Source organism: Eleutherodactylus coqui, chromosome 5 (genome assembly GCF_035609145.1).
Source record: "Eleutherodactylus coqui strain aEleCoq1 chromosome 5, aEleCoq1.hap1, whole genome shotgun sequence".
Taxonomy (NCBI): Eukaryota; Metazoa; Chordata; class Amphibia; order Anura; family Eleutherodactylidae; genus Eleutherodactylus; species Eleutherodactylus coqui.
In genome coordinates this window covers 136,117,586-136,143,012 of record NC_089841.1, presented here as the reverse complement: position 1 = coordinate 136,143,012, position 25,427 = coordinate 136,117,586, and the positions used below count along the sequence as shown (strand labels likewise).

Below are 25,427 nucleotides of genomic sequence, written 5' to 3'. Positions count from 1 at the left end.
TCTCTCAATTTAGAAATAAAGAATAAGTTGCAGAATTCACTTGTAATCTCATCAATCAGTCAAATCAAATGTTTTTTATAGCAAAATTACCAATTTTATTACTGCATTCGTGTAATATATTATTCTTGGGCGCCTTCACACAGGTTCAGATTTTGATGCAGAATTGCTGGCAAATTCTGCCATTTTCAATTCCATGTCGAAATCTGCAAATTTTTGTGGTGAATATTCTGCAAGAGTGCCTATTCTACAACAGTGTTGCAGACTAATTCCACCATTATATCTGAGCCTGTCAAAGATAAAGTTGGGCCAATTTCCCAAGGAATCCCACTATACAGACCTACAAGGGAATAAGCTGCCCACATTACGCAGAATCTGTTGTTTTTACCATATGTGTCTGTATGAAATAGTGTAGTCTGTTATAGTATTTCAAAGAGCAAAAAAAAAATGTATAAGAACACATATTATCCCAGTATATGCTAATGCCAGAGGAATGGGGTTTTAGATATACATTTCAAGTAGGAGCTGGGTGCTTTCCAGAAGCATACACTGAATGTAGTGTGAACATGTAATGTGAACGCTCCCTTACGATGTAATCAGAAGAGATCAAAGTTTTGAAAAAGTATGTGCTTTATGTCGTAGGACCCTGGAACTATTCAGAGTACGTACCAACCACTCATCATAAAGTGGTGGGGCAGGTCTGCAAGGATTCAACTCATCATGCAAGTATATTGTAGGACTATTTCATAGGTCTATGAATATTACAACATATGATCACATAGGCCACAAGATGTATGGGTTTAGGCTGCAGGCTCTAGATATGGAAATTTTTACTGGTACTTAAAAAAAAAAAAAAAACATTATGAAACACTTGAAATTCATGGGTTCCATCAGAGATGCCAGGAAAAAAAAGGGGCAGCCTGCGCTCAGTAAAATGTCAGAAACCATGATGAAACCAGAGGGATCCCATTATAGTTAATGGTTTCTGTCAGGCACCGCTGGTTTCTGCCATTTTGACAGATTCGGCATGCCCATTTTATTTTCATTCTTCTGTTCCACAATGAATAAAAGAACGGAAATGTGAACAGAGTCTTAAAGAAATTGGAGTTACTGAACTAGAGCTCAGGCAGGCAGATAGTTTAAGGCTATATAGTTTAACCACATGCTTACTTGCTGGAAAGTTTACTACATGACTGTTAAAACCCCATTAAAAACCACAAACTACTATTTTTAAGTTCTGAGTAGTTACAATGAAGGACATTTCTGAATAACTGCAAAATGTCCCCTTTTTAATTTAAGCCCATGGCCTCCATGAGTCTTCTAATTACTTATTACTACACTAAATGGCTGAGTTCAGAAACGTGCACTAATAAATCATGACATTAGTATACAAGTAGAGATGGGCACTTTCTGGAGCAATATAGTGAATTTAGTATTTTAGAGCTATCACTTTTAGAAGCAATGAAAAACGGCAGGATTAAGATAAGTAGACAACTGTCTTCCAACCGAAGGTTAGAGATGATTTGAAAGGTAGCCAAGAGGGTTGTACTATCTTTGGACGTCCATAATGCTTGAATGGAGCAGTATTGTGTTTGTGCTTGACTGCTGGACATGGAACCCCCTTTCTTGATAGCAGTGGGAGTCCCAGTGGTCAGACCTGCACCAAGCAGACACATCACCTATCCTATAAATAGGTGATGAGTTATAGTTCTAGAAATACCCCCTAAGGGCTCTTTCCCACAAGCATTAGCGGTTTTACGTGCGCATGCCGGCACTGTAAAAACGTGTGAACGGGTGCACAAATCTAATGTTTGTGCGTCCGTTCAGACATCACGGGCGCAATGCTGTTGCCTCACCCTCACCGGCTCACCTCCTCTCTCCTTCCCTCTGGCTGTTTGCAATGGGAGTGGGTGGGACGGGGGCAGAGCGAAGCATGGACCCCCTCCCATTGCAAACAGCCAGAGGGGAGGAGAGAGAAGGAGAAAAGGGAGAGGGAGTTTAGCAGTCACACTGTTAAACTCCCTCCCATCTCCCTTTTCCGGCCGCTGTCATGGGCTCCCATAGGAGTCCATGCAGTAGCCAACCCATATCTGGGCACAAGGATAGTTCCATGACTATCTGTGCTGCCCAGCGTAAAAGCGCCTGGAGCTATATTTGCCAGCGGGAAATACAACTGTGTGATCTGATGCATTGGAATCCAATGCATCAGATCGTAGCATATATATTCTAAGCCCTTATGCTTAGAAAACATGATATTTTTAAAGACAAATTAGTAATGCTCTTATTATAGAGTTTGACTTTGTCTCATGTAAATATATTTGATACATGACTTGCCTTAAGTCCATTTTTAACCTCTTAGTGACATAACTAATTTTAGCTTTATGAACCAGTAAATCATTCTCCCCCTCCAGATTTTTTCGTCAATGTAGCTGCATGAGGTCTTGTATTTTGCAGGATGAGTTCTAGTTTTTATCGGAGTTAATTTCACATACAAATATTGTATTCAATAACTTTTATTAATTGTTTGCTATGGGGAAACGAAAAGCGTCATTTCACCATAACTCTATGGGATTTCTTTTACTGCATTCACCAGCTGGTATAAATAGTATGTGAACCTTATTCTGCGGATCATTATGCCAATAACAAATTTATAGAAGTGTAATTATGTTTTAGCAGTGTTGAACAATATAAAGATTTTTTTCTAACAAAAAGTTTCTGTGTGGCACTACATTCCAAGACCAGAGCATGTTTTGTTTTGTCAACAGAACTCTATGAGGACTTGCCTTTTGCAGGATCACTTGTAGTTTCTCTTGCTACCAATTAAAGGTATATATGACTTTTTGATTACTTTTTATCCTTGTTCAGGGGAACCAGAATTTACCATGTTTTACCAGGGTTGTTGTGGCAATACTAATTACATGTAGTTTTTTTTTGTTGCTCTCTTTAGGTTTTCAATATCTAAAGAATTGTGTAAGGGGTAAAAATAACTTTTCAATTTTTTTTCAGTAAAAATGTTTAGATGCCACGGTCAGCAATGTTACAGAACAAATATGCTCTCTGGTTGATAAGGAGGTGACAAAATGAAGAAGAGGCCATGTTTGTCACCCCTCCCCTGGAACTGGGGAAAGACCAGCATTTCAGTCTTGCAAATACACTGTATATTTGCTGACCAAAAATCGCTTCCGCCCGCGGTTTTCAGCCATTTCAGTGTGCTTTTATGTGTGCAAATACACTGTGCATTTGCAAACGCAAAAAAGACTGCAGACAGGCTCAGTGAAATGGTGCGCAAATACAATGGTGCCTTGGCTTACAAGTGTAATTCATTCCATAACGGAGCTCTTAAATCAAAACACTCATAAGTCAAATCACTTTTCACCACTGAGATGCATTGAAATGCCATTAATGCGTTCCAGATCTCCCTAAGCCCTAACTACACTACATGTAAAAAAAACAAACATCAATAGTCACCTACCGCCAGCATTCCAGTCCTCGCACGGGTCTCCGTAGCTGCTGCAGCGTGCTGTGTCCTGCTTCACGCCAACAGAGCATTTCTTCCTGGAAACGGGGCTTGCATTCCTTGTCTCCAGCAAGCTAATGCTCCGATTGGTTAATCCAGCACTGCATCAGCCAATGAAAGCCGCAGGCCATCGCGAAGACCCGAACGTCGCCCGATCCCCCCAGAAACCCTCTTAAATCAAGGCAAAAATTCGGAGAGAGACTGCTCGCAAGTCAAGAAGCTCACAAGCTGAGGCACTCATAAGTCAAGGTACCACTGTACACAGGTTTCCTGTGTATTCACTTCATATTTGTGTCCGCCCATTCACTTCCATGGTCTATTGCGGTGTGTAAAACGCACCAAAACAGGACATACCACGTATTTTTTTAACGCTCATCTAAAAAAACCCATTGTAATCAATAGGTCCTATTCAATGGTTATTACACGCGCAAAAATTTACGATGTGCAAGTACACTCATGTGAACGAGCCCTTACTATACAATTACAATCTGCCCTTTGAAAACAACCATAAGGTTGATGTGGCCCTTAATGAAAAGGAGTCTAACACCCCTGATTTACAGATTCCTAAATCGAGCAACACATTGGTGATCAAAAAAGCAACATTAAAAACTGTCATTTTCCCTTTCTCTCCAGAGGTTTCTTTTCTTTAACGGACATTGGTTCACACCGTAATTGTACCATATATATCATTTTACTATTTTCCCATATGATATTAAAATAAACCAGGCAGTACTTAGCACAGTACTAAGTTAAGATGAGTTTTCCTGCCCACCCCTTAGTAGATATGACTGTGCTGTAGTTTGGGCAGTATGTGTGATCAAATACCTATCGTTTTCAAGATTGATATTGTCCTCGTTTTCATTTTTATGCTGGAAATTGAGTTCCCTCTATTATAGTCACAGCGCTGAGAACTTTGTGAAGGTTATTTCCAAATACAAAACAGAGTCAAGAATCTGACTGATGTCTCTGCAGTTCCTAGTGAAAAAAGACCTGTTATTTAGTGGTGCGCTCCTGACTGTTCTCGGCCATTAAATTTATTTGTTAAATCTAAAGTGTGAAGGTGAAAATAAAAGGCACAAGGAAGATATAACGGGCCACACAGGGTTATGGCGGCTCAAAGCAGCAGGACCCTTTATGTGCATTCATAATATAGACGTTCATAACCTAAACAGACTAAAAAAGCCATATATAACCGCTTCCTTTTTAATTGAATTTTACTGAAAAAAGAACATAGTGTATATTCACTGTAGTCATATATAGAAAGTACAAGGATAACACGAACAGGTCATGTTAAAATTTGTGTTAGGATGCGAAAATCGCGCGAGATTTGTGCGTTGTGAGATGCACACATATGAAACTCATTCTTTTGAATGGGTTCATTCACATTAGTGATGTTTTCCTGCTGGCACTGTGATGCCATACTATGCTGGAAACACACCGCATCATGTCCTATCTTTCTGCGAGATTGCCCATTGTTCTCAATGAATACAACTCATTATTTGCAATGGGTGAGTGCGATTTTTTTCTTCCAAGATCAAAAAAATCACAGCATGTTCTATTTTTCTTCGACTTGGTAGAAAACTCCCCCATTATTTCCTATGGGTGAGTTAAAGTTTGCATCGCACTCCCATGTAAATGAGAGTTTCATGCGAGTGTGATGTGATTTGTTTGTTTTTTTTCTATTGAAAAATACATGCGGTTTTCACACGCGTGACATGTTTGCAATATGTCGCAATTATCTCACAAATCGAATTGCACTCGAATAGAAAAATCGCAATTTTACAAACATGATATTGGTGTAAGCTTTTTGGGCCGATATTGCACTTGCCAAAGAAAATATGGACTAATTTGCAGTTTATTCATTAATCTCCTTAACTTCTTAGAGGTCCTGTAGGCGGTCTCACTGGTGATTGACAGATACTTCTCTACACGCAGATATTTCTGCACTCACAGATAACTGGCAATCACTGATAGCTCCGCCCACTGGACCTCGAAGGTCAGAAAGAGCAGGGATATAAATGAATAAAATATAAGTTATATTGAATCTTTCCCAATAAACGACATATCAGTCTGCTCAGCTGCTCCTGCTCTGTAACATGATGCCTGCAGAATGGACACAGTGTTCAGGCTGATTTCTAGGGAGATCATTGACCAGATAATGTAGAACTACACTATATAAGACTACTTTGAAACTTGAACTGCAAATATTAGATTTAATTACATATTTACAGTTTGTACTAAAATTGTTCATTCGATTTAGACCTCTTTCACACTTTTCATTTCCATTGACCTGAGCAACGAAAATAAATGAAGTGCCAGGTCCAGGACATGACGGACGGATGACACCCAACAAACTCCATTGATTACAATGGGCTCCATTGAGTGTCCATCATGCTCTGCCCAGGCATTTTCCTGGACAATATAGCACAGCATGCTGCACTATTCTGTCCATGATTCTGTGCTAGATCTGCATGGGCGGCACAGAACAGAATCTCTGATGCAGATGTGAACACAGCCTTAGAGTACTACAGTGGAGGAAATTACCTAGATCCATTAAATGTTTATTAGTAATCTGCACTGAACAGAACTACATGACCTTACATAATATTTATCTTAGGTCAAACAAATATTTGTGATTGAAATCCAATATATATATATTTTTAGAATGTTTTTAGCCAGTTTTCTTACAAAACACTTCAATATTGCAATTTTATGAAATATTAAGTCATCCTTAAGGTTTCTACCCTAGCATAACTTCCATCAGAGTCTCTTAATTGTTGTACCAAGGTAAGAATTGAATGACATACTTGCAGTTTTTACATTTGAGTCCAAACAGCATCCCTTTCCCACAGACAGTACAGGTCTGAGACATCCAATACTTGGTCGAGAACCTACAAAGGAAGCAGAGCGTCTTAAGTTGGCCCATAGTTAAAGTAGTGGTAGACATATTAGTCATTCTATTAGTAGAGATGCACTTTGCTGACCTATAGTCAAGAATGTCTAGCTCTCATACCGCAAGGAAAATCATTTTTGAACCTTTTCATTTCTGCCAGACATGAAGATTAATTTAATATCTGTTTGAGGTTTTGTAGAAGAAAGGTTATATTGGTACAGAGTCAACAAATTTTCACTTTTGTCTGACTTTTAACTTTTCAAATATCATTTATCAGTATGGTCTCTCTGTTCATGCATGCACCATAGTTTTTAGAGAGGTTAAGGTGGCGTTTGAATGGAGGACCATCTGTGTACTAAATAAGTATTTAGGGGGGTTGTATGAGATTCTGGGGAAAAAAGCAGGTTCTTTTTTTTCTAAACAGTGCTATTCTTGCTCACTTTCACCTAGTAGTCAAATAGAACACTGGTGCTCCAAGTAAGTTGTCCAAACGCACAACTTGTCTTTCCTAAGCACAATTGGGCCATAATAGCAGATGACTACCTCCAGTGCCGTTGCTGTCTAAGAGAGAGAGGCAAGACTCCAGTGAGCAAAAATACACAAAAAATGGATTATTGAGCAGTTAAAAAACATCGCCTGGTCCGATGAATGCAGATCTTTGTTGCACTATACTGATAGGAGGGTCAGAATTTGGTGCAAGCATCATGAATTGATGAACCCTTCCTTGCAGCTGTCCAGATTATGTCAGTAACCCCACCTAATTTGCAAAAACTGCTGTAAACTATCCTGTCTGCATGGGCCAATGTTCCTGCAGAATGATTTCAACACCTAGTGGAATCTATGCCCCAATATAGTTCTGAATGCCAAAATGACGTCCAATGCACTACTAGGCTACTAGTTGTTGGTGTCCGATAAAGCAGCCATTCAGTGTGTGTATTCGCATATACAGCTGTATACAGCATATGACATATGAGGGAGGACTTGGACATGGAAGGTACATCTTGTACTTTCGCAAGAGATATTTTTGATTGTCATTTACATTTTAACATGAAGATGCTGCAAACCTGGTTTTATTTTCGCCCACAATGCCTTTTAAATGTTGCAACATGAAGGATTTACCAGAATGTGCAGAATGGACATCATTATGTCTGCCTGATATCAAACTTTATACACCAAGTATTAAGCTAGTCCAATATTCACGCAAGGAAATGTCTTATCGATGCAAGGATGGGGAGAAAGGATTGGGTTCTATCTTCAATGTGCATACAAAATACTTCCATTTTAACAGCGTCGAGTTTATTGCACTATTGCCAGGCCTCAAGTTAATTTGATTTTTTTTTTATCATCCTTGCTGAGGGTTTTATCTCATCTTAATAGTTCAGTTGCTGAAATAGGATTCAAATTCAGGCCAGATCCTCCTTCTTGGGAGATGAGTGAGGGAGCGAGAGAGGCGAAGATGAGATTGCTCTCAGGTAGGATGAGAATGGCTCAGTCTTTACTCTTCTTAAACAGGGAAATCAATCACCTTGTATTAAGCAACAGAAGCATTTGACTCTCCTGAAATACCATGGTTAACTTTTACCGATAAATGTACTGGGCTGCAGGTGGAGGATTTATGACATTACCTGTATGAGACATCTAAAAATGTTTGTAGCGAAATGCTCGTTCTTCTAATAAACTGTTTTATTAAAAATATGCCCATGATACTAAAGGATGTTTTATCTACTTATATTGCTTGTTTTTGTTATTCTGTTGCTGTCTTATTGTTTTGTAAGGTATACATTAGTGGGGGAGCCACGACTCTCGGTCGGTGTATGGGCAGGAAAAGATTCTATCTTCTGGCTCAGACTTGTTGATTGTTCGCCTGCCTAGGGGTACATGTACACAAACGATATTTTTATCCAATTTTCATGCCTGTGTGTATGTACCCTTAAGGCTCCTACACACTTGCGATCGCAATATCGCTGCGTTTTTTTTTTATGCGGATGTCAATAGGACTTTCTAATGTTGAAAACGAATGGCACAAAAATCACAAAGCACAAATTTGCAATTTTTGTGCGATGCATTTTTAACATTAGAAAGTCCTAGTGACATTTGCGTTTCGCATGTGTGTAGAAGCCTAAGGATGTTTTTTCACGGGCAATTTTCATGTGGCAGTACTGTGTGTTGCAAGATGCAATTAATTAGAATGTGAATAGAACCCATTACTTTCAATGGGTTAATTTACATGAGTGTTTTCTCACAGGGAGTGCAAGATTAAAAAATCGCAGCATGTCCTTTTTTGGGGCAATTCTGTTCAGGAATTGCCCATTATTTTCTATGGGAGCGTGAAAAGAATCGCATCATACTTGCATGCAAATTACATGGCATGCGAGTGCGATGTGTTTTTTCCATTTTAACTACTGGAACAGCATGGGATTTTTTTCACATGTACAACAATGCGACGCATTGCTTTTGCAGAAAAATTACAGATGGCTGAAGTGGCCATCCTCATAGTAAAAGGGGCAGGTCGAGCTGCTGCCTCTAGTGAGCCACTGAACTAGGCTCCTAAGTTTCTGGGGAAGCCTGGTTGGAAAACACTGAAAAAGTTCAGCACTTTATACTAAGCTAAATTGCACATACAAGTAAGAGAAAGGTTGTCTGAAATGGTTTGTGACAGCATACTGCACTGCGAAAATGTGATCTATCAGGTTGATTTTTTTCAGCCATTGACAGCTGAAAATATAAGTATATGGTATTGTTTTTGTTATTTAACCTTTTTCCCTCATACACAATTTAGACTGTCATGCTATTGGTGGGATTGACTGGATGCGTGATCCCACAAATGATTGATCAGCAGCATTCTGGATGATCAAAACCTTACAGTATGTGTATGGGCAGCTTTATATGATGATTTATCCGTTCAGTCGTTAACAACTTTTGGTCACCTTGTGGATTAGCATACGCCATGCTTCCCTGTCTTTGGCCGCTTCCTTTAGATTTTCCACAGTCATATTGATTGTGTCTAGCCAGCGTGTTCTTTGGCGTCCTCTTCTTCTGGACCCACTGACTGCTGAGCATTAATGCAGTTTCCAGAGAATTGGCTCGTATGACATGACCAAAGTCTGAAAGCTGTTGCTTGGTGATTTTGCTTTCTAGTGATTATTTTGGTCTGACACTGTCTAGGATCGCCTTCTTGGTGACCCTCTCTGTCCATGGTATGTGCAGCATACGCCGCCAGCACCACAGCTCAAAGGCCTCCATCCTTCTGTCTACTTTATTGAGTCTCCAGCTTTTGCATGCATATGTAGTTATTGGGAAAATGATTGCATTGCTTATTTAGATCTTTGTTGTAATGTGGATGCCTTTGCTGTTCCATATCTTTGCCATTCCTTTCATTGCACTATGGCCAAGGCTGATTCTTTGTTTGATTTCAGGCTCTGATTTGCCACTGTAGTCAATCTTGGATCCAAGGAAAGTGAAATCTTGGACTGATTCAATTTGTTTATTCACCTTTATATACATGCTATTATTTGTGTTGGTTCTTGATTTTCTTCTGCAGAACAGCACAGATGATAAAGAATTGCCATTGCATATTATTGAATGCAGAAATGTTACAATGGTAGATACTACATATTTTTATGTCATGTACAGACTACAGCCTTCTTTCACGCAACAGTATTTTGGTCAGTATTTTGCATCAGTACTTGTAAGCCAAAACCAGGAGCGGGTCCAAACACACAGGAGAGGTGCAAATCTTTCCATTATACTTTTTCTCTTTTTATGTTTTGCTCCTGGTTTTGGCTTCCAAAAACTAATGTAATATAAGGATCTACCATAAATACAGCCATATGAAAGAGGCCTAAAATGAATTTGCAATCCATAATAACATGACTAAAATCATTATATGTAGTGCGTTCCAGAGCAGCACCGGTCCTCTGGAACGCACAACCAAAGGCTACCCGAGCAATCCAGGACTCGCAGAACTTCAGGCGTGCTCTAAAAACGCACCTCTTCAGAGAGGCATACCGCATTCCCTAAACAAACCTCTCTGTACTCCGCCTGATAACATGCTCCCTGACCTACTGACTGCAATCCCTGCTAGCCATCATAAACCGCTCCTGCAGTCACACCGTTTCTGCCGTCACACGGCTAAATGTCTGACCATTGTCTATGTGTATAGCATCGCTCACTCTCCACCTCGCCATACCGTGCACATCTCCAGCCCCTTTACCTTCTGTATCACCCCATTATCTGTAGTATGTAAGCTCGTTGGAGCAGGCCCCTCACCCCTATTGTTTCCATCAACTGATTACTATATGTAACCGTGGTTCTGTAATGTTTGTATTTTGTCTTTCTGTATTCCCCCCTGTCTATGTAAGCGCTGCAGAATATGTTGGCGCTATACAAATAAAGTTTATTATTTATTATTATTATTATTATTATTATATTTATGACATTAAAATGTAAAGTTTTTTTCATAATAATTCACATCCCCACTTGGATAGGCGGATAGGATAGTAATACTGGCAGCGCATTTCTCTCTAGGCTGAGTACATGGTCTACAAACAGAGTGGGGGACCGTGAAAGACAACTGTTGTGATCATATTTCTGGCTTTGAAAACTGACTGCAATGTCCACTTTAACCCTTTCCAATCCAATTTGTATCCTGGTTTTCCTAGGGGGCTTACTCTTTTCCTGCTGTTATACAACGGCGCTATATGCTGGCTAAAGCCAGTACTGCATGAGGTGACACGTTGGTAAGGCTCCAACAGCAGAGAAGCTGGCAATGTACAGTAAGAGAACCCCGACAGACGTCCTCCAACATTGGAGCTGTACAGCCTTAAATCATAATGTCTTTAGACGTCAGACAGTGGATTGGAGAGGGTTATGACTGGTTTACCAAAGCTAAGTTGAATATACTTTACTATACCAATATACACCATTCAGCATGTTACAGTATGATATGACTAGCAATGATGGCGGCCCACACTTATGCATTAAATAAACGTATTTAATACATATACTGTATTCTGTACATGCAAACAAATAAAGTAATAGAAACTGCTGTTGGGTAGTAGAAGTAAATAAAACCCAGGGGGTGGCCACATAATATAAAAGATATAATTAGTCAACTGGTGGGTTTGTTAAATTATTGTGCAGTCAAGTAATTCTACCGTATTTATAGAAGACGCCATCAAAGTAAGGACAATACGATCATTTAATCTACCAACCTGTAATTTATAACATTCTACAACACATACTATTAGCTTTGAATCATAACAGCAAACCAGATAACCATTCATTAATATAATAATATGATACCAAGGTGCTTATTACATTTTTCTGCATAACATGTAGATATGCAAACTGGTTACGTCTAGCGATGTATATCTGGCTAGGAAAGTGACTTTTTTCATTTTCAGATTTTTATTTAACTATGTGTTGAAAATCTCTGGTAGAACGAAGCTAAATGAGTCACTTGATAGCTGCTAGCAAGCATAATTCTGTTAAAAATGCACAGGCATATGAGTACTTAAACCCGTTTATGCCCATGAAGACTGTAGACAACAGCAGAAAAATGTGCAATGTTTAAAATCCTCGACTTGTTTCAGTTGACCAATAGATTAGACATTAGGTTTATTGGCAAGGGAGTATAAAGTACATAGAGAAGTTGGAAGAAAACTATTTAAATCTTACAGTTCAATCATAGTCATAGAATATTTCTGCTGATGGTGGAGGATGGACCTTGCTTGAAATAGCAAGTATCAACAGCAAAAATCTGATGACTACGGGATGTTTAGGTCTTTACAACTTTCTTTTTTTAACTCTTTTTTTATAGCATTTTTATGATATAAAGACAATATAACATCTTATTGATTACAAGTATATTACATTTTAGGCAATACACATTTGATACAATATCAATTGGCTAGTTAAAACACAAGGATAATCAACCCGTTATGTATGTATATGTATATAATGCAATTTATTTATGTTTTAACTTATTGGCTTCTGAACCGCCTTCAACTTTCATTTTATGGACATGTACATAATGTCCAACCGGTCAAGAAGCTCTTGCTCTGTCTTCTCTACCATTACTAAGGATTAAGCCACATGTGACCAGATGGCAGTATACATGTACATCACTGATATTATTACCTCTACATGATTAATCTGAAAGTTAGATAGAAGGGGACAATCACAAATTAACTTCAGCTAGGTTGTAAATTTAGGCATCATATGTAATGGGTTAGGTTAGTGGGTCTGCTAATAAAATCTGTAAACTGAACACAGCACATCTCTGCAATCTTCTTAAGGTCCATTTACACACACAGAAGATTGAAAGATCACTAATTTTTTTGCATAAAGTACTAATAGGCACTAATTGCTATTAGTACTTATCAGCTTCATTTACATTCTAATGAGTTTCTGGGAGCTGTTATAGAACTCAGCAGGAGGGCTGAGCTCTGTAATTAGCTGTATTGTTCAGCAGCAGGCTCCCCTTGGAGAATTCAGCACCATGGACAGCAGACACAGCCTGCTAATCAGCTGTTCTGCTGGGGAGGGTGAGAACTGAGAACAGCTGTAACAATGTTATCAGCTGTTATCAGATCTCCGCTGGCAGAACACAGCGTGTGGTCATGCTTATCAGCTGTTCTGCTGAATGACGGTTTTCAAGCAGAAATAAAAACTATCATTCAGCAGAAAACTGACAGATGGACACATTTAGACACAAAGATTATCGCTCAAAAGATGACTTTTGAGCGAATTTTGAGCGATAATCGTTGTATCTAAATGGGGCTTTATGAGGGGGTTAATTTTTAATCCATGTTTGACCAAGGAGTGCAAATTTTCAGGTTATGTGCAGTAAATCAAATAATTCACAATTAAGTAAATAGCAAAACTGTAAGCAAACTTGCCAACAGTTGTATTTTAGGCAGGACTGTTTTACAGACTAGCAGCAAAAGGGAAGAGGCTTATGCAAAATTTGCTTACAAAATATGCATTTGGTTGATCTGGGGCTTTTTTTAATCGAGGTGTGGCTTAATATCTTCCATGATTTGTAATTCAAACCTTAGGCAGTATGAATGTACGTCTTTTCTTACACTTTTTAACAAGCCACAGCCGTCAGTGGATGCTAGCTGTAAAACACATGCACAGAATCTGTACTATGTAAAGGCCAAGAACACAATGGTTATACAATCATACAGGAGTATTACTGTAGACTAAAATACGATTTTGGAAGCAATACACGTCTCTTTATTTCCTGTTTGTGCCAACAGCTTCTGTTCTGCATAGATTATGATTACCTGTGTTTGATGGAGTTTCCCAGATCTCTGCGTGGAATCTGTGGGGACCAGCGAGGCACTGATAGTGTGTCTAAAAGCAATAAACCAGTATGAGGTTAAAAGCAATAACAACCAGCAACTTGTTTTAAGGTCCATCACAACGTTCAAGAATATGTTATCATTACTCGTGATTCATAGTCACATTATGGTATGTTACATCATGGTATGTTACCAATGAACACTCTGAGAACATAAAAACCCAAGAAAGCAAAGCATTCAAGAAAACGATGAAGTGACATCAGTTTAATAAAAGTATTGGTAATTGCAACACTGAAGAGTATCTACAGTTAGAAGGCACTTTTGATAAAAGATTAAAGCAAAACTATACTTTTGGATGACATTTCAGAATAAACTGGCATGTGTGCATGAGGGATAACACCATGTCTGACAACTACTGTATATGATTTGTATCCAGCATTTTTAAGCTGTTCTCCCCTTCTGCGGGCTCCAGCTCTAATTTTTCATCTTCCCTGAGCTCCTGGGAATAATACATACACATGGGCAATAGGCATACCTGTCCCGGGTTCATACTGTCCATTTGGACAGCATGAATCTAGTGATGGATTCCCTATAATGTATGTCCACAAATGTTTGCATCCTTCAAATCAGTTTGCATATTGCAAGAGAATGCAGCCATGTATCAGCTGGTCGACTGTAGTATGTATTTCTTTGTCATATTTAAGCAAAATCACAAAAAAATACTGAAGGATGTAGTTACCTAGACCAGAAGATTGGTAGAACAAAATTCATGATATACATATGATATATGTAAATTCAGCAGTCTATTTCGGCACAGGACAGGCAATAACCTGCCAATGATACTAGTGAGCACTGGAGTTAGATCCGGAACCAGTAACCAGTTATTAGCTATTTTCTCACATCTGTCTTGATGCATTCCATAGAGAGGGATAAAAACTCTAAGATGTCTCCTTGCTTACTTGATAGGGACAATTCAGAAAGTTAGAATAAGAGTAGACCATCCTAAGATGTAATCCATCAATCATAACTAAACATATAAGTAAACTGGAAGTAAAACAAACTATCTTATATTTTATGAGCCAAGCTGAACCTGACACTTAGCCAAGATTTCATAGAAGAATCTATTGGCTTGGTGCTTTTCTGCTAGCAAAGAGGAGATAATACTTGGCCATGTCCAGCTGGTTGGGCTATGTATATCACTCTTCCATTCACAAGGGAAATTTGAAGAAAATTACTCAGTCTGCAGCTGAATCAGAGTCAGTGGGGAGTGACCGTAGAATATAACCTGCACAGCACGGAGGATTGTTTTGGTTTTAATTATAGATCTTTCTTCTGAACATTTCAGAGAAAGCGCTGGGACTAAGGTAATTGACTGAGCTTTGCTGTTAAGGTCTCCATGCTTCTATTTGATATTTATCAGTCTGTGAGTTTTAGAGGCCGGCAGAGAACATTGGAACTGCCTTGAATATTCTCACAGTTGGACTGTTTATAATCACTGTTAATCACCAAATGTCTCAAAGACTTTGTGAGTTCTTCAAGACAATGGTCAATGGATTCTGTTCGTGCAATTTCTGAAATGTACAGATGGCAGAAAGAAGGTCTCTTGTTAGCTCAGGTGGCAGGCAAGAGGAAGTGAAATCCCAGATACACATCAGTAGTAAACAAAAATTCTCTTAACTAATCCTTGCGAAGTATTTTAGTAATCTTCCTTTTTTTTTTGTAGTTAATTGCATCTTACCTTATTTATCTGATTTGCATAATCTTAAACTACCCATACACATTAGATAGCGGACCGCTATCTCACCTGATATTTACATGCACACATGCTTTGAATGTATACAGGGGAGAAAACTGCTGCCAGACATCTCTGGCGGTGACGTATTTCTCAAGAGCAAGAAGTAACAGGCAATTGAAATCCAACTACCCGATTCTTATCTCAGCCGACATCTGCCATGTTGGGAGGCCCCATACACATTAGTTGATCAGCTGGTGGCACCAGAAGTGGTGGGTTTGACTGATCAAAATGTAATGTGAAGGGACTCTGAGAAGGCAGTTATATACATAGGATATATACCTAGCTTTATATTATATCAAACATCCACCATGATACACTTTATTCTTGGGACAGTAAAGAATTCAGGGTTACTTTAATAATGCTAAATTTGTCCAGAGGGGAATATTCTATTTCCTTCCTGCAGATATAATGGTACTTATATTCCCAAGTTCCACTTTTGACCAATCCATCCATAGAACGTAGAGGCCTGAGGTTTTTTGATACTCTGTGATGTTGTGTGACTTCTTTATGAGTTATTTTAGCAGGACAACCAATCTTTTTAAAATAGTTGTCCACTGTGAACTTGTTAATAGGGTACTTTCACAAAAACTGTACACAAAGTGTCCCCCTGCAGGAATCCCCCAATGATCAGCTGTGATCTGATAAACTGTTTCACTGCCCTGCTTCACCAACACATAAGAAGCTAAGCAATACACAATGCCCAATCAAATCAATAGGTTGTCTGTCTAATGCAGGATAAACCAAGTCCTCCAGGTCTGAGAGATGTTTTTTGCAAACGCTCTTCATTTTTGCCAATAGATGAGCATGCCTAAAGGAGGATTTCTCTCTATTAACTCAGAATTCCAAAATAGAGTACATGAAAATTGGATTTCTAGTCTGTTGGGAGGCCACATACATATTAGTTGATCAGCTGGTGGCACCAGAAATAGTGGGTTTGACTAATCAAAATCTAATGTGAAGGGACTTTGAGAAGGCAGTTATATACATAGGATATATACCTAGATTTATATTATATCAAACATCCACCATGATATACATTATTCTTGGGACAGTAAAGAATTCCCAAGAATAATGGGAATTCTTCTTGGGAATTATTCTTGGGATTGTGTGTATTATGACTTAGGCCTTATACACACAGTCATAATACAGTTCTGAGTATATTTGCATACGATTGTGTTTAATTTACCATTAGTAATAGAAGGAGGGCAATACTGCTGTTTTACCCTTATCTTTCATGATAATAAAAATCAAAAGATAGGAATTTAGGTATTGTACAACTGTTAACAAGATAGTATACAGCAAAAATGATAAAAGCTCTTGATAATAAATAAGGATGAGCGAGTATACTTGCTAAGGCACTACTCGTTCGAGTAATGTGCCTTAGACGAGTATCTCCCTGCTCGTCCATAAAGATTCGGGGGCCGCCGCAGCTGACAGGTGAGTCGCGGCGGGGAGCAGGGGAGAGCGGGCGGGAGAGTGGGAGAGAGAGATCTCCCCTCCGTTCCTCCCCGCTCTCCCCCGCAGCTCCCCGCCCCGCGGTGGCCCCCGAATCTTCAGGGACAAGCAGGGAGATACTCGGCTAAGGCACATTACTCGAGCGAGTAGTGCCTTAGCGAGTATACTCGCTCATCCTTATTAATTAATAATGTGTGCTGCTAAAAAATCAGGAGGACAAATAATATGGGACAACTAGAATGTGTCAAGTGCTTTTTACCAGACTGTATGTTAGGAAGTTAGCGATCTGAGTGCCATGCACAAAACCTCAGATATCATCCATGGAGAGTATGAACGTATGCTATGAACTGAATCTAGCATTAAACAAATTAAAACGCATACAAATTGTGGGTCAAACAGGAGTCATAGAGCAAAACATTTCTATACTGTATCTGAGATATCAATAGTGCCACATTGAAAGATTCCAAGAAAAATGCAGCTCTTGCCAACTGTCCTAAATGTATTCCATATAACATAAATTATATAGGATAGAGAACTTAATACTGTCTTCTCAGCTGTGTTATCTCCAGGAAAACAGAAAAGGGAAAAGAAGTGGAATTGGAAAAATATGAAACAAGATTGTAATGGTGACATAAGAACAAAAATAAAAAAATTAGGAGTAAGGGATTAGAGGAGCTAAAGGTGTAAAAGGTTTAAGGAAAATGGTGCAATTGCATTTCTTGTGACCAGAATTACTCGGAGTGATAGGTGAGAGTGTTTGAGAAAACCACTAGGAAGTCTGCAATTGTCAGGCTTTCTGAAAATAAAGATAATCGCTGTAAAATGGAAACGTCTCCAACCTTCTAATATACTTTGGGGCAGACTTATTAATATATTAAGTACAGTTTTCTGGCATAGTGAATTGAAAATTATTTACTGTAGGAAGCTATGCAACATTTTTTCCCAAAACATTCCAATGGGCATAAGCACAGTTGGTGAATAGGGTACACACTGCCGAAAGATACAAGAAACACTCAGATGGTGCAACATTAATTTATCTCAACTTTTGTTTTTTTATTTATTACCATTTGCATTAGGCCTCATGTCCACGGGGAAAATCAGGCCCACTACGGATTCTCCATGGACAATCCGTAGCGGGTCCCTCCTGCCCCGCGGACATCAGGGCTGAAAATAAGAATAAATAAGAATAAACTTACCCGCAGCGGACCGGGCAAGTCTTCTCTTCTTCGCGGCCGGATCTTCTTTCTTCGGCCGGCGGATATGCTCGGCACGCCGGCAGCGTGCCACGCGTATGCGCCGGGCACATCCGTTGGGCCGAAGAAAGAAGATCCGGCCGCGAAGAAGAGAAGATCTGCCCGGTCCGCTGCGAGTAAGTTATTCTTATTTTAGGTCTCCCGCGGATCCGGACGGCTTCCATAGGCTTCAACAGAAGCCTGCGGGAGCCGTCCCCGCGGGAGACCTGCACCTAAATGGAGCATGTCCATTTTTTTTCATGCACCATATTTTTTAAAATCACTTTTATTGACCATCCGCAGGTATTTATCTACCCGCGGGTGGTCAATGCATCCCTATGGGGTGCGGATCCGCGGGCGGGAGAAGAGTTAAAATCCGCTGCGGATTTTAATTCTTCTTTTCCCCGTGGACATGAGGCCTTAAAGTTGTAATCCAGTGTTTCATAAACTCCAGTCCGTCATGGAAATTTGCAGATTGCGCTAATTATTCCGTTAAAGAAACAGAAACCTAACAGAATGGAAGCAAATGGAAAGCTTTTTGTTTGCTTTTGGTTTTTAAAAACCCAATTGAAAGCAATGATGGTAAAAAATGGAACTTTTTACATTTCTCTTTCTGCTTGAAAAACAGAAAAGAGAGAAGGAAAGCCAAAGCAGTGGGTAAATGCTAGTGTAAATGAACCCCAAGACTGTTTCTGGGAAAATGTAGACCTTTTTTTTTTTAAACTGGACAACCCCTTTAAGTAGTAGGGATTACTTGCATCTCAACAATCTGAATAGTTTGATACCTATATGTCTCCAATTCAGGGAGGCACCAGATCTGGGTACTACTATTGTTGCATTCCCTATAGCTACGCCCCTGGAATACGTATAATATATTCCTGCTCTTTCCTCTTACTCTGCTCTACAGTTAAATGACTTACAAAATGCAGAAATTCGGATGATGCAATCTAAACCCTCAATGTCACCTTTTTATACACAGCAGGATCACTTTAGCTTCCTTTTAAAGAGAACTTGTATCCACAACACTCATCATATCCTAAATTCTTTATATTAAATGTGTTGCATGTTGTGCTCCAGGTTAATGTATAATTCACATCCTACCACAGTGCAGCATATGTGTAGAAGGAAGGAGAAAGGTGACAGCGCTATTATCATAGGTGACAGCTAAGTAAAACCTCTCGATGACAGGTGACAAGTCCACATTTACCTTCCATGCATTGGGAGGCAGGAGTTAAGAGACAGCATAAGCCATCAACCTGATCCTCTTGTTATGGTTATCAGCCTAGGGCAGAGGGGACACACATTATGCAGAAATAAAATGGAGATATAGGAAGATGGTCTCTCATATATGACACCACGTTGCCCATCAAGTGACAGGTGACAATTACGTAGTTTAAAACTGTGCACTATGACCTAAATATGGCTGCTGCAAACCAAAAAAAATAGTATTTTTATCAATGCAAATGAGATTTCTGTGTCAAAGTGGAAAGAAGAATGTCCTTTGCTTGCATCCGAAAGGAACTAAATCTCAGTGCTATTGCCTAGCTGAAGCCATAAACACTGTACAAAAGACAAAGATAGGCCAGTTTCATATCTGAGGAGGTTCCGTTACAGATCCAGCTGAAAATACCGGAATACTGTACAGATTGATCCTTGAACAGCAGCTTGCAGCAAAATAGGAGCGGCCTTTCCAAGGGATGTGTCTCATAAAAGAACAGAACTAATTATTCAAATCTCTCGTATCAATGTAAGACCAAAGAGTAGGTCCCTGCATTCATTTTAGACCCTCTAAATATATTTAAACTCCCTAGATATCTTCAGACCCCACACTCCCTATATTTATATCACACCCCAGACGGCTACATTCATTCAGACCCCAGAATAGACCCCCTAAATGTATTAAAAACATAGAGCAGACTATATAGTTGGACCCTCCTATATTAATTTCAGACGCCACAGCAAACTTCCTAACTTTACTTAGACCACAGATTAAGCAATAAAATTATATCCAGTCCCCAGACCTGACTATATACTTACCCTCCTTGCTCCCAGCTCTTGCTTTGTGCGGGGCAGTGCTGCACCACCATCTAAGTCCTGATGATACTGGATAACATCAGGGCCCAATGCAGCTGTGCCCAGAGTGGAACAAGAGTCAGGAGCAAGGAAAGCAAGTATACAGGGCACTAACATAGTAACAGTATGTTAGGATGAAAAAAGACAATGTCCATCTAGTTCAGTCTGTTTCCACCACCCCTTCTTGATCCAGAGGAAGGAAAATTAAAAAAAACCAATGAGGCAAAGCCAATTAGCCTCCTTGGGGGAAAAAATTCCTTCCCGACTCCATAATGGCAGTCAGAATAATCCCTGGATCAACGTTTGAAAGTTCCTACCTGACTACAAGACTCGGATGTACAACCCCGCTGGTTATTCAATGTCTATATCCTGTAATATAGCGTTCTAGAAAGGCATCTAGTCCTCTCTTCAACTCCTCAATGGATTTTGCCATCACCACATCCTCAGGAAGAGAGTTCCACAGTCTGACTGCTCTTACAGTAAAGAACCCCCTTTAGTGTTGGTGATGAAACCTGCTTTCCTCTAGTTGTAGAGGACGCCCTCTCGTTACCGTCGCAGTCCTGGGTATACACAGATAATGGGAGAGATCCTTGTATTGTCCCCTCATGTATTTATACATAGTTATTTGATCGCCCCTTAACCGTCTTTTTTCCAGCTACCCCAATTTTGATAGCCTCTCTGGGTATTCCAGTCCTCACATTCCGTTTATTAATTTAGTTAACTAGTTATTGCAAGTTATTGAATTGATATACTAAATATTAGCTGAATTTGCTTTTGTGCTGCGTCTCGCTCCCCAGCAACAAGGTGAGAACTATATATCACAGGGTGACTTGGTGAGAGAACCTAAACATGGGGTGACTCCCAGTAAAACCAGTTGAGTTGACATGTCTACAATTCATGTGCAAAAATTCATATTAGCCTTTCTTTTGTGCATGAACTATACCAAAATGATGAAGGAGATCAGTGGGTTTGTATACGATATGCTTAGCACTTATGCACATAAGAATTACATTTTGAAACCTAAAGAGCTAATATGTACAATTATTAATGCTATTGCACCAACAGTATTTTTCATTGACTTATACAACCATGGACTTGCCTGGCGGCACCGCACAGAATGAAAGATTGCTCTGCAGCTTGCAATTTATAACAAAGGGACATGTTTCATATACTGTACTCTAAAGAAATGGAACCACAGTACTAGGTGACTCTCTGGAACTTTAATACTTTTTCAGAAGAGATTGATGAAAGATTGTACAGTTTTTACCAGAAAATATATTGTTTATCATTTTTCTCTATTTGGGGAAAAGTCTTAATTCAACGGCAAATCCAAAACTGTATTTAAATTACTGTATATACTCGAGTATAAGGAGAGTTTTTCAGCACATTGTTTTGTGCTGAAAATGCCCCCTTCGGCTTATACTCGAGTGAGGTAAAAAAAAAGAAAAAAAGAATCCCTGCAATACTCGCCTCCCAGCCTGCGTCTGTGTCTCCGGCGCGATGGTCTCCCCGGCGGTGCGGCAAGCTGCTTGAGACTTCTCCCTGCCGTCATCTCCCTGCTCATTTTTGAATTCCCCCGCTGTCAGCGCTGTGTGAGGAAGCACTGTGATTGGATCAAGCGCCAGCCAATCACAGCCAGCGCTTGATCATTCACAGCCATTCAGTGAATGACATCACTGAATGGCTGTAATTGGTTTATCGAGCACTGGCTTACTTACACAGTGCTGATGGCGAGGGAATTCAAAGACGAGCAGGGAGATGACAGCGGGGAGAAGTCTCAAGAAGCTTGCCGCACCGCCGGGGAGACCATTGTGCCGGGGACACAGACGCCGTCTCAGAGGGGAGTACTGCGCTTTTTTTTTACCTAGTATATACTCGAGTATAGCTAGGCTTATACTCAAGTCAGTAAGTTTTACCAGTTATTTGTGGTAAAACTTACTGACTCGGCTTATACTCGGGTCGGCTAATACTGGAGTATATACGATAATATGATATGGGATTGATTAACTTAGTCACACAGTAAAAACAATCGAAACAATAAGACTATATACCTGTAACCACACTAAATTATACTTCTACTATTCCATTGCTTAAATGAGGTTCAGGGTGGAATTTTTTTTAATAAGAAACTACTTGGGGGAAAAATCAGACACAATGTCAGAAAATGATTTTACTGCAACAGTAGTAGATGCCTGGAACAAACTTTCAGCAGATGTGGAAAAACAGCAGTAAGTGAAATCAATCGTGCCTGGGATATATATATATATATATATATATATATATATATATACACATATATACATAGTATCTATCATAAGTATCTATCATAAGAGAAAAAATAAATAGGAAAATGGCCTGTTTCTACTGTCAAACTCTTATGTTTCTATTTTATCATCTTCCATTAAGATATGGTAGTCTTAGGCCAGTTTCACGTTGCCTTAATGCAGCCATATTTTAGCAATGCCAGGGTTTCCTGCCGTTTTACTGAACTGAACTTGATCATAGCGTCTGTATTACATATTATGGCCACAACATTCTGACCTCCCGCATTAAACGCTTTTATTACCAGCATGATCCTGATAACAAGGAGACAGAAATTACAGTAAGAACATAAAAAGTTTGATCTTAAGTGTCGAAAAGGTTCTGCACTGACAGCAGATGCTTATTCATACTAGTATATTATGGTAGCTCACTTACTCACATCATGACAAACCTGGATGTGATTTCATACAGAGCTGAATTGGAGGAAGCAGACTAGTAAGGTTAAAAATAAAACAATTCCTTCTATCCATCTATTCCACATTGAATCCTGCAGTGTTGATCCAGAGGAAGGTAAAATAACCAATTGACCTTGCTTAAGGAAAAAACACGTTCTGATCCAAATGGCCAAGAATCCTAGTATCAACTCATTTACAGTGCTCCAGTAATGATACCTTGCAAAATCATGTCTGGCAGGAAACACATCCAACCCTTTGGCATAGAGCTCGAAAGCCTTACTGCATGTACGCTATATGGCCAAAAGTATTTGGACACTGCAGAAAATCAACAAATATGCAAATACTGAGTTTGCCAAACGGTATGCTGGAAAGGGCATGGGTAAAACAAAAGCTGCTCATTTTGTAATAGCTATTCATTCATCCGATCGAGCACTTGTGGGACGAACTGGAGCAACGGGTACGACACCGCCACAGACGCCCACCTTCACAACAATCTTTTCTCACATCCTTGCACGGGGACTGGGGGGGATAAAGGAATTCTCTGCCACAGGTGTGATAGCTGTGGTAGAAGTCCAATATGCTATCCCATTGCTTTCATTTGGGGACGGCACTGCTGTAGTGAGTTGCAGGCAACCACTGCAGCAATGATTTTCAGGGAAGAGCTTAAAATATAAGCCCTTCTCTGAAAAATCAACCCTAGCTGTAAAAAAAAAAAAATTATACTCATTTAGAAGAGCCGTCCGGCTCTTCTCTCCAGCCCCGGCAGTCGTCTTCTGTGTTCTGGAGGCTGGGGATTGAATAATCCCCTCCCCCAGAAAGCACTGGTCTCATTGGCTGAGCGCTCAGCCAATCACAGGCAACGCTCAGCCACTGAATAGTTGAGTGCTGCCTGTGATTGGTTGAGTGTTGTGACCAATCACAGGCAGCGCTCAGCTGTCATTCAATGGCTGAGTGCTGCCTGTGATTGGTTGAGCACTCAGCCAATTAGACCAGCGCTTTCTGGAGGCAGGCACTCTCGCTATTGGGTAGGCACCCTAAGGGTATGGAACTCCAACTAAGTAAAATCATGGCAGCTGTGTTGAAGCTGGTTTGAAGCATAGCTGATCCTATATTATCTCTTCTTCAATAGTTGTTAAAGCTAGCATCAGTACCAAGTAATGTACTTCACTGTCTCTGGACAACAGTACACCATACATCTTTAATATCAGCTAAACTTAGCAAATCAGTCCCGACAAGAGACAAATGATCTAAAAAAGTTATGGATCCTTAGAACTCACAGAAAGTTGTGATCCAAAGATTACAAAGGTCTGCTGGGAAATGGTGTCATTACCGGGCACACCGGTAGCCTCATCATAGGACACTACAACATAATCCTATTAAAATAAAGATTTCCACCTTTGGAGATGTTTCAAAAGGTTGAAACTTCATTGTCGCAGAAATAATAAGACAGTTTCACACAGCTGATACTGTACAAGCATTGTGTTATAATTCCTTTTTTCTTCTGTCTGAGAATGCTTTTAGCTGCACAGCAATTTTACCTTCACATAGTATTATACTGTAAGTAGATTTTGAGCAACCTGAAGCTTAAAGAGAAGAGACAGAATCACTGCCCCGGTAGCCGGATCTTATAAGAACCTGTATGGGCAAAAAGTAATGAGTATGAAAAGAAAACACAGGCTGCAATAGAGTCAGTGGGCCATGGCTACAAAGTGATTCAGCCGACCCAGCTGACATAGATACATGACAGGTCCTCTTTAATAAATCATCCAGTAGCAAATGTAGTCAGCTGCATTATTATTGAGGTCAGAGAGAGACTAATACTTAAGAAATAATATAGTAAACTGTGTACTAGAATATACACTACTTTTTAGCTATTTTCATACAATTTCATTAATAAGATTTCATTGCGGTGGAGGCTAAACTCTTCACCCAGCTAGTTGCCTAGCGGAATCTGACATAGATAAGACAGAGCATTGCTTCTCACTATGTTGGCTTTCTGCATTCCCTTGTACCTTCTTCATTGTTAGAGATAGGAGAAAGAAGAGGGTGGTGGTTATACATCACAGATCAGATAGTGGAAGAACATCCAAGTTATAAGGGAGAGCAGATCACACAGGATGTAGATATGGAGAAAGCATTTACGGGTCACTTTGAAGGTGGGTGGAGAGTGAATCATATAGACGGTTTACAAATATAGAGAGAAAGGCAAGGCAAACTCTGCAGGGGGAAGGAGAAATGACACACTCCTCACCATCCGTGTTTATCAACACAAATCGAGAGGGGAGAACAAGAGGAGCTGACTGTCAACCAGAGATGAGGGCTATGCCTTTACTGGACAAGATATTTTGGTGTCCAATTGACGCCTTTGTTGGGTCACATACATTTACATTCACATTGGACATTTTAAAAAGCCATTGGCATCATGGGTGTGTTATATC

At 39.7% G+C, this 25,427-nt stretch overlaps 1 protein-coding gene across 1 annotated transcript in view; it reads right to left on the bottom strand.

Moving 5' to 3' along the window:
- KSR2 (kinase suppressor of ras 2) overlaps positions 1-25,427 on the bottom strand; it is a 349,612-nt gene that overhangs the window by 111,210 nt on the left and 212,975 nt on the right. The window contains exons 6-7 of the mRNA XM_066601915.1: positions 13,700-13,769; positions 6,322-6,405 (exon numbers count right to left, since the gene is read on the bottom strand). Of these exons, the coding sequence (XP_066458012.1) occupies positions 6,322-6,405; positions 13,700-13,769 (154 nt within the window). The remainder of the gene's footprint in view (positions 1-6,321; positions 6,406-13,699; positions 13,770-25,427) is intronic.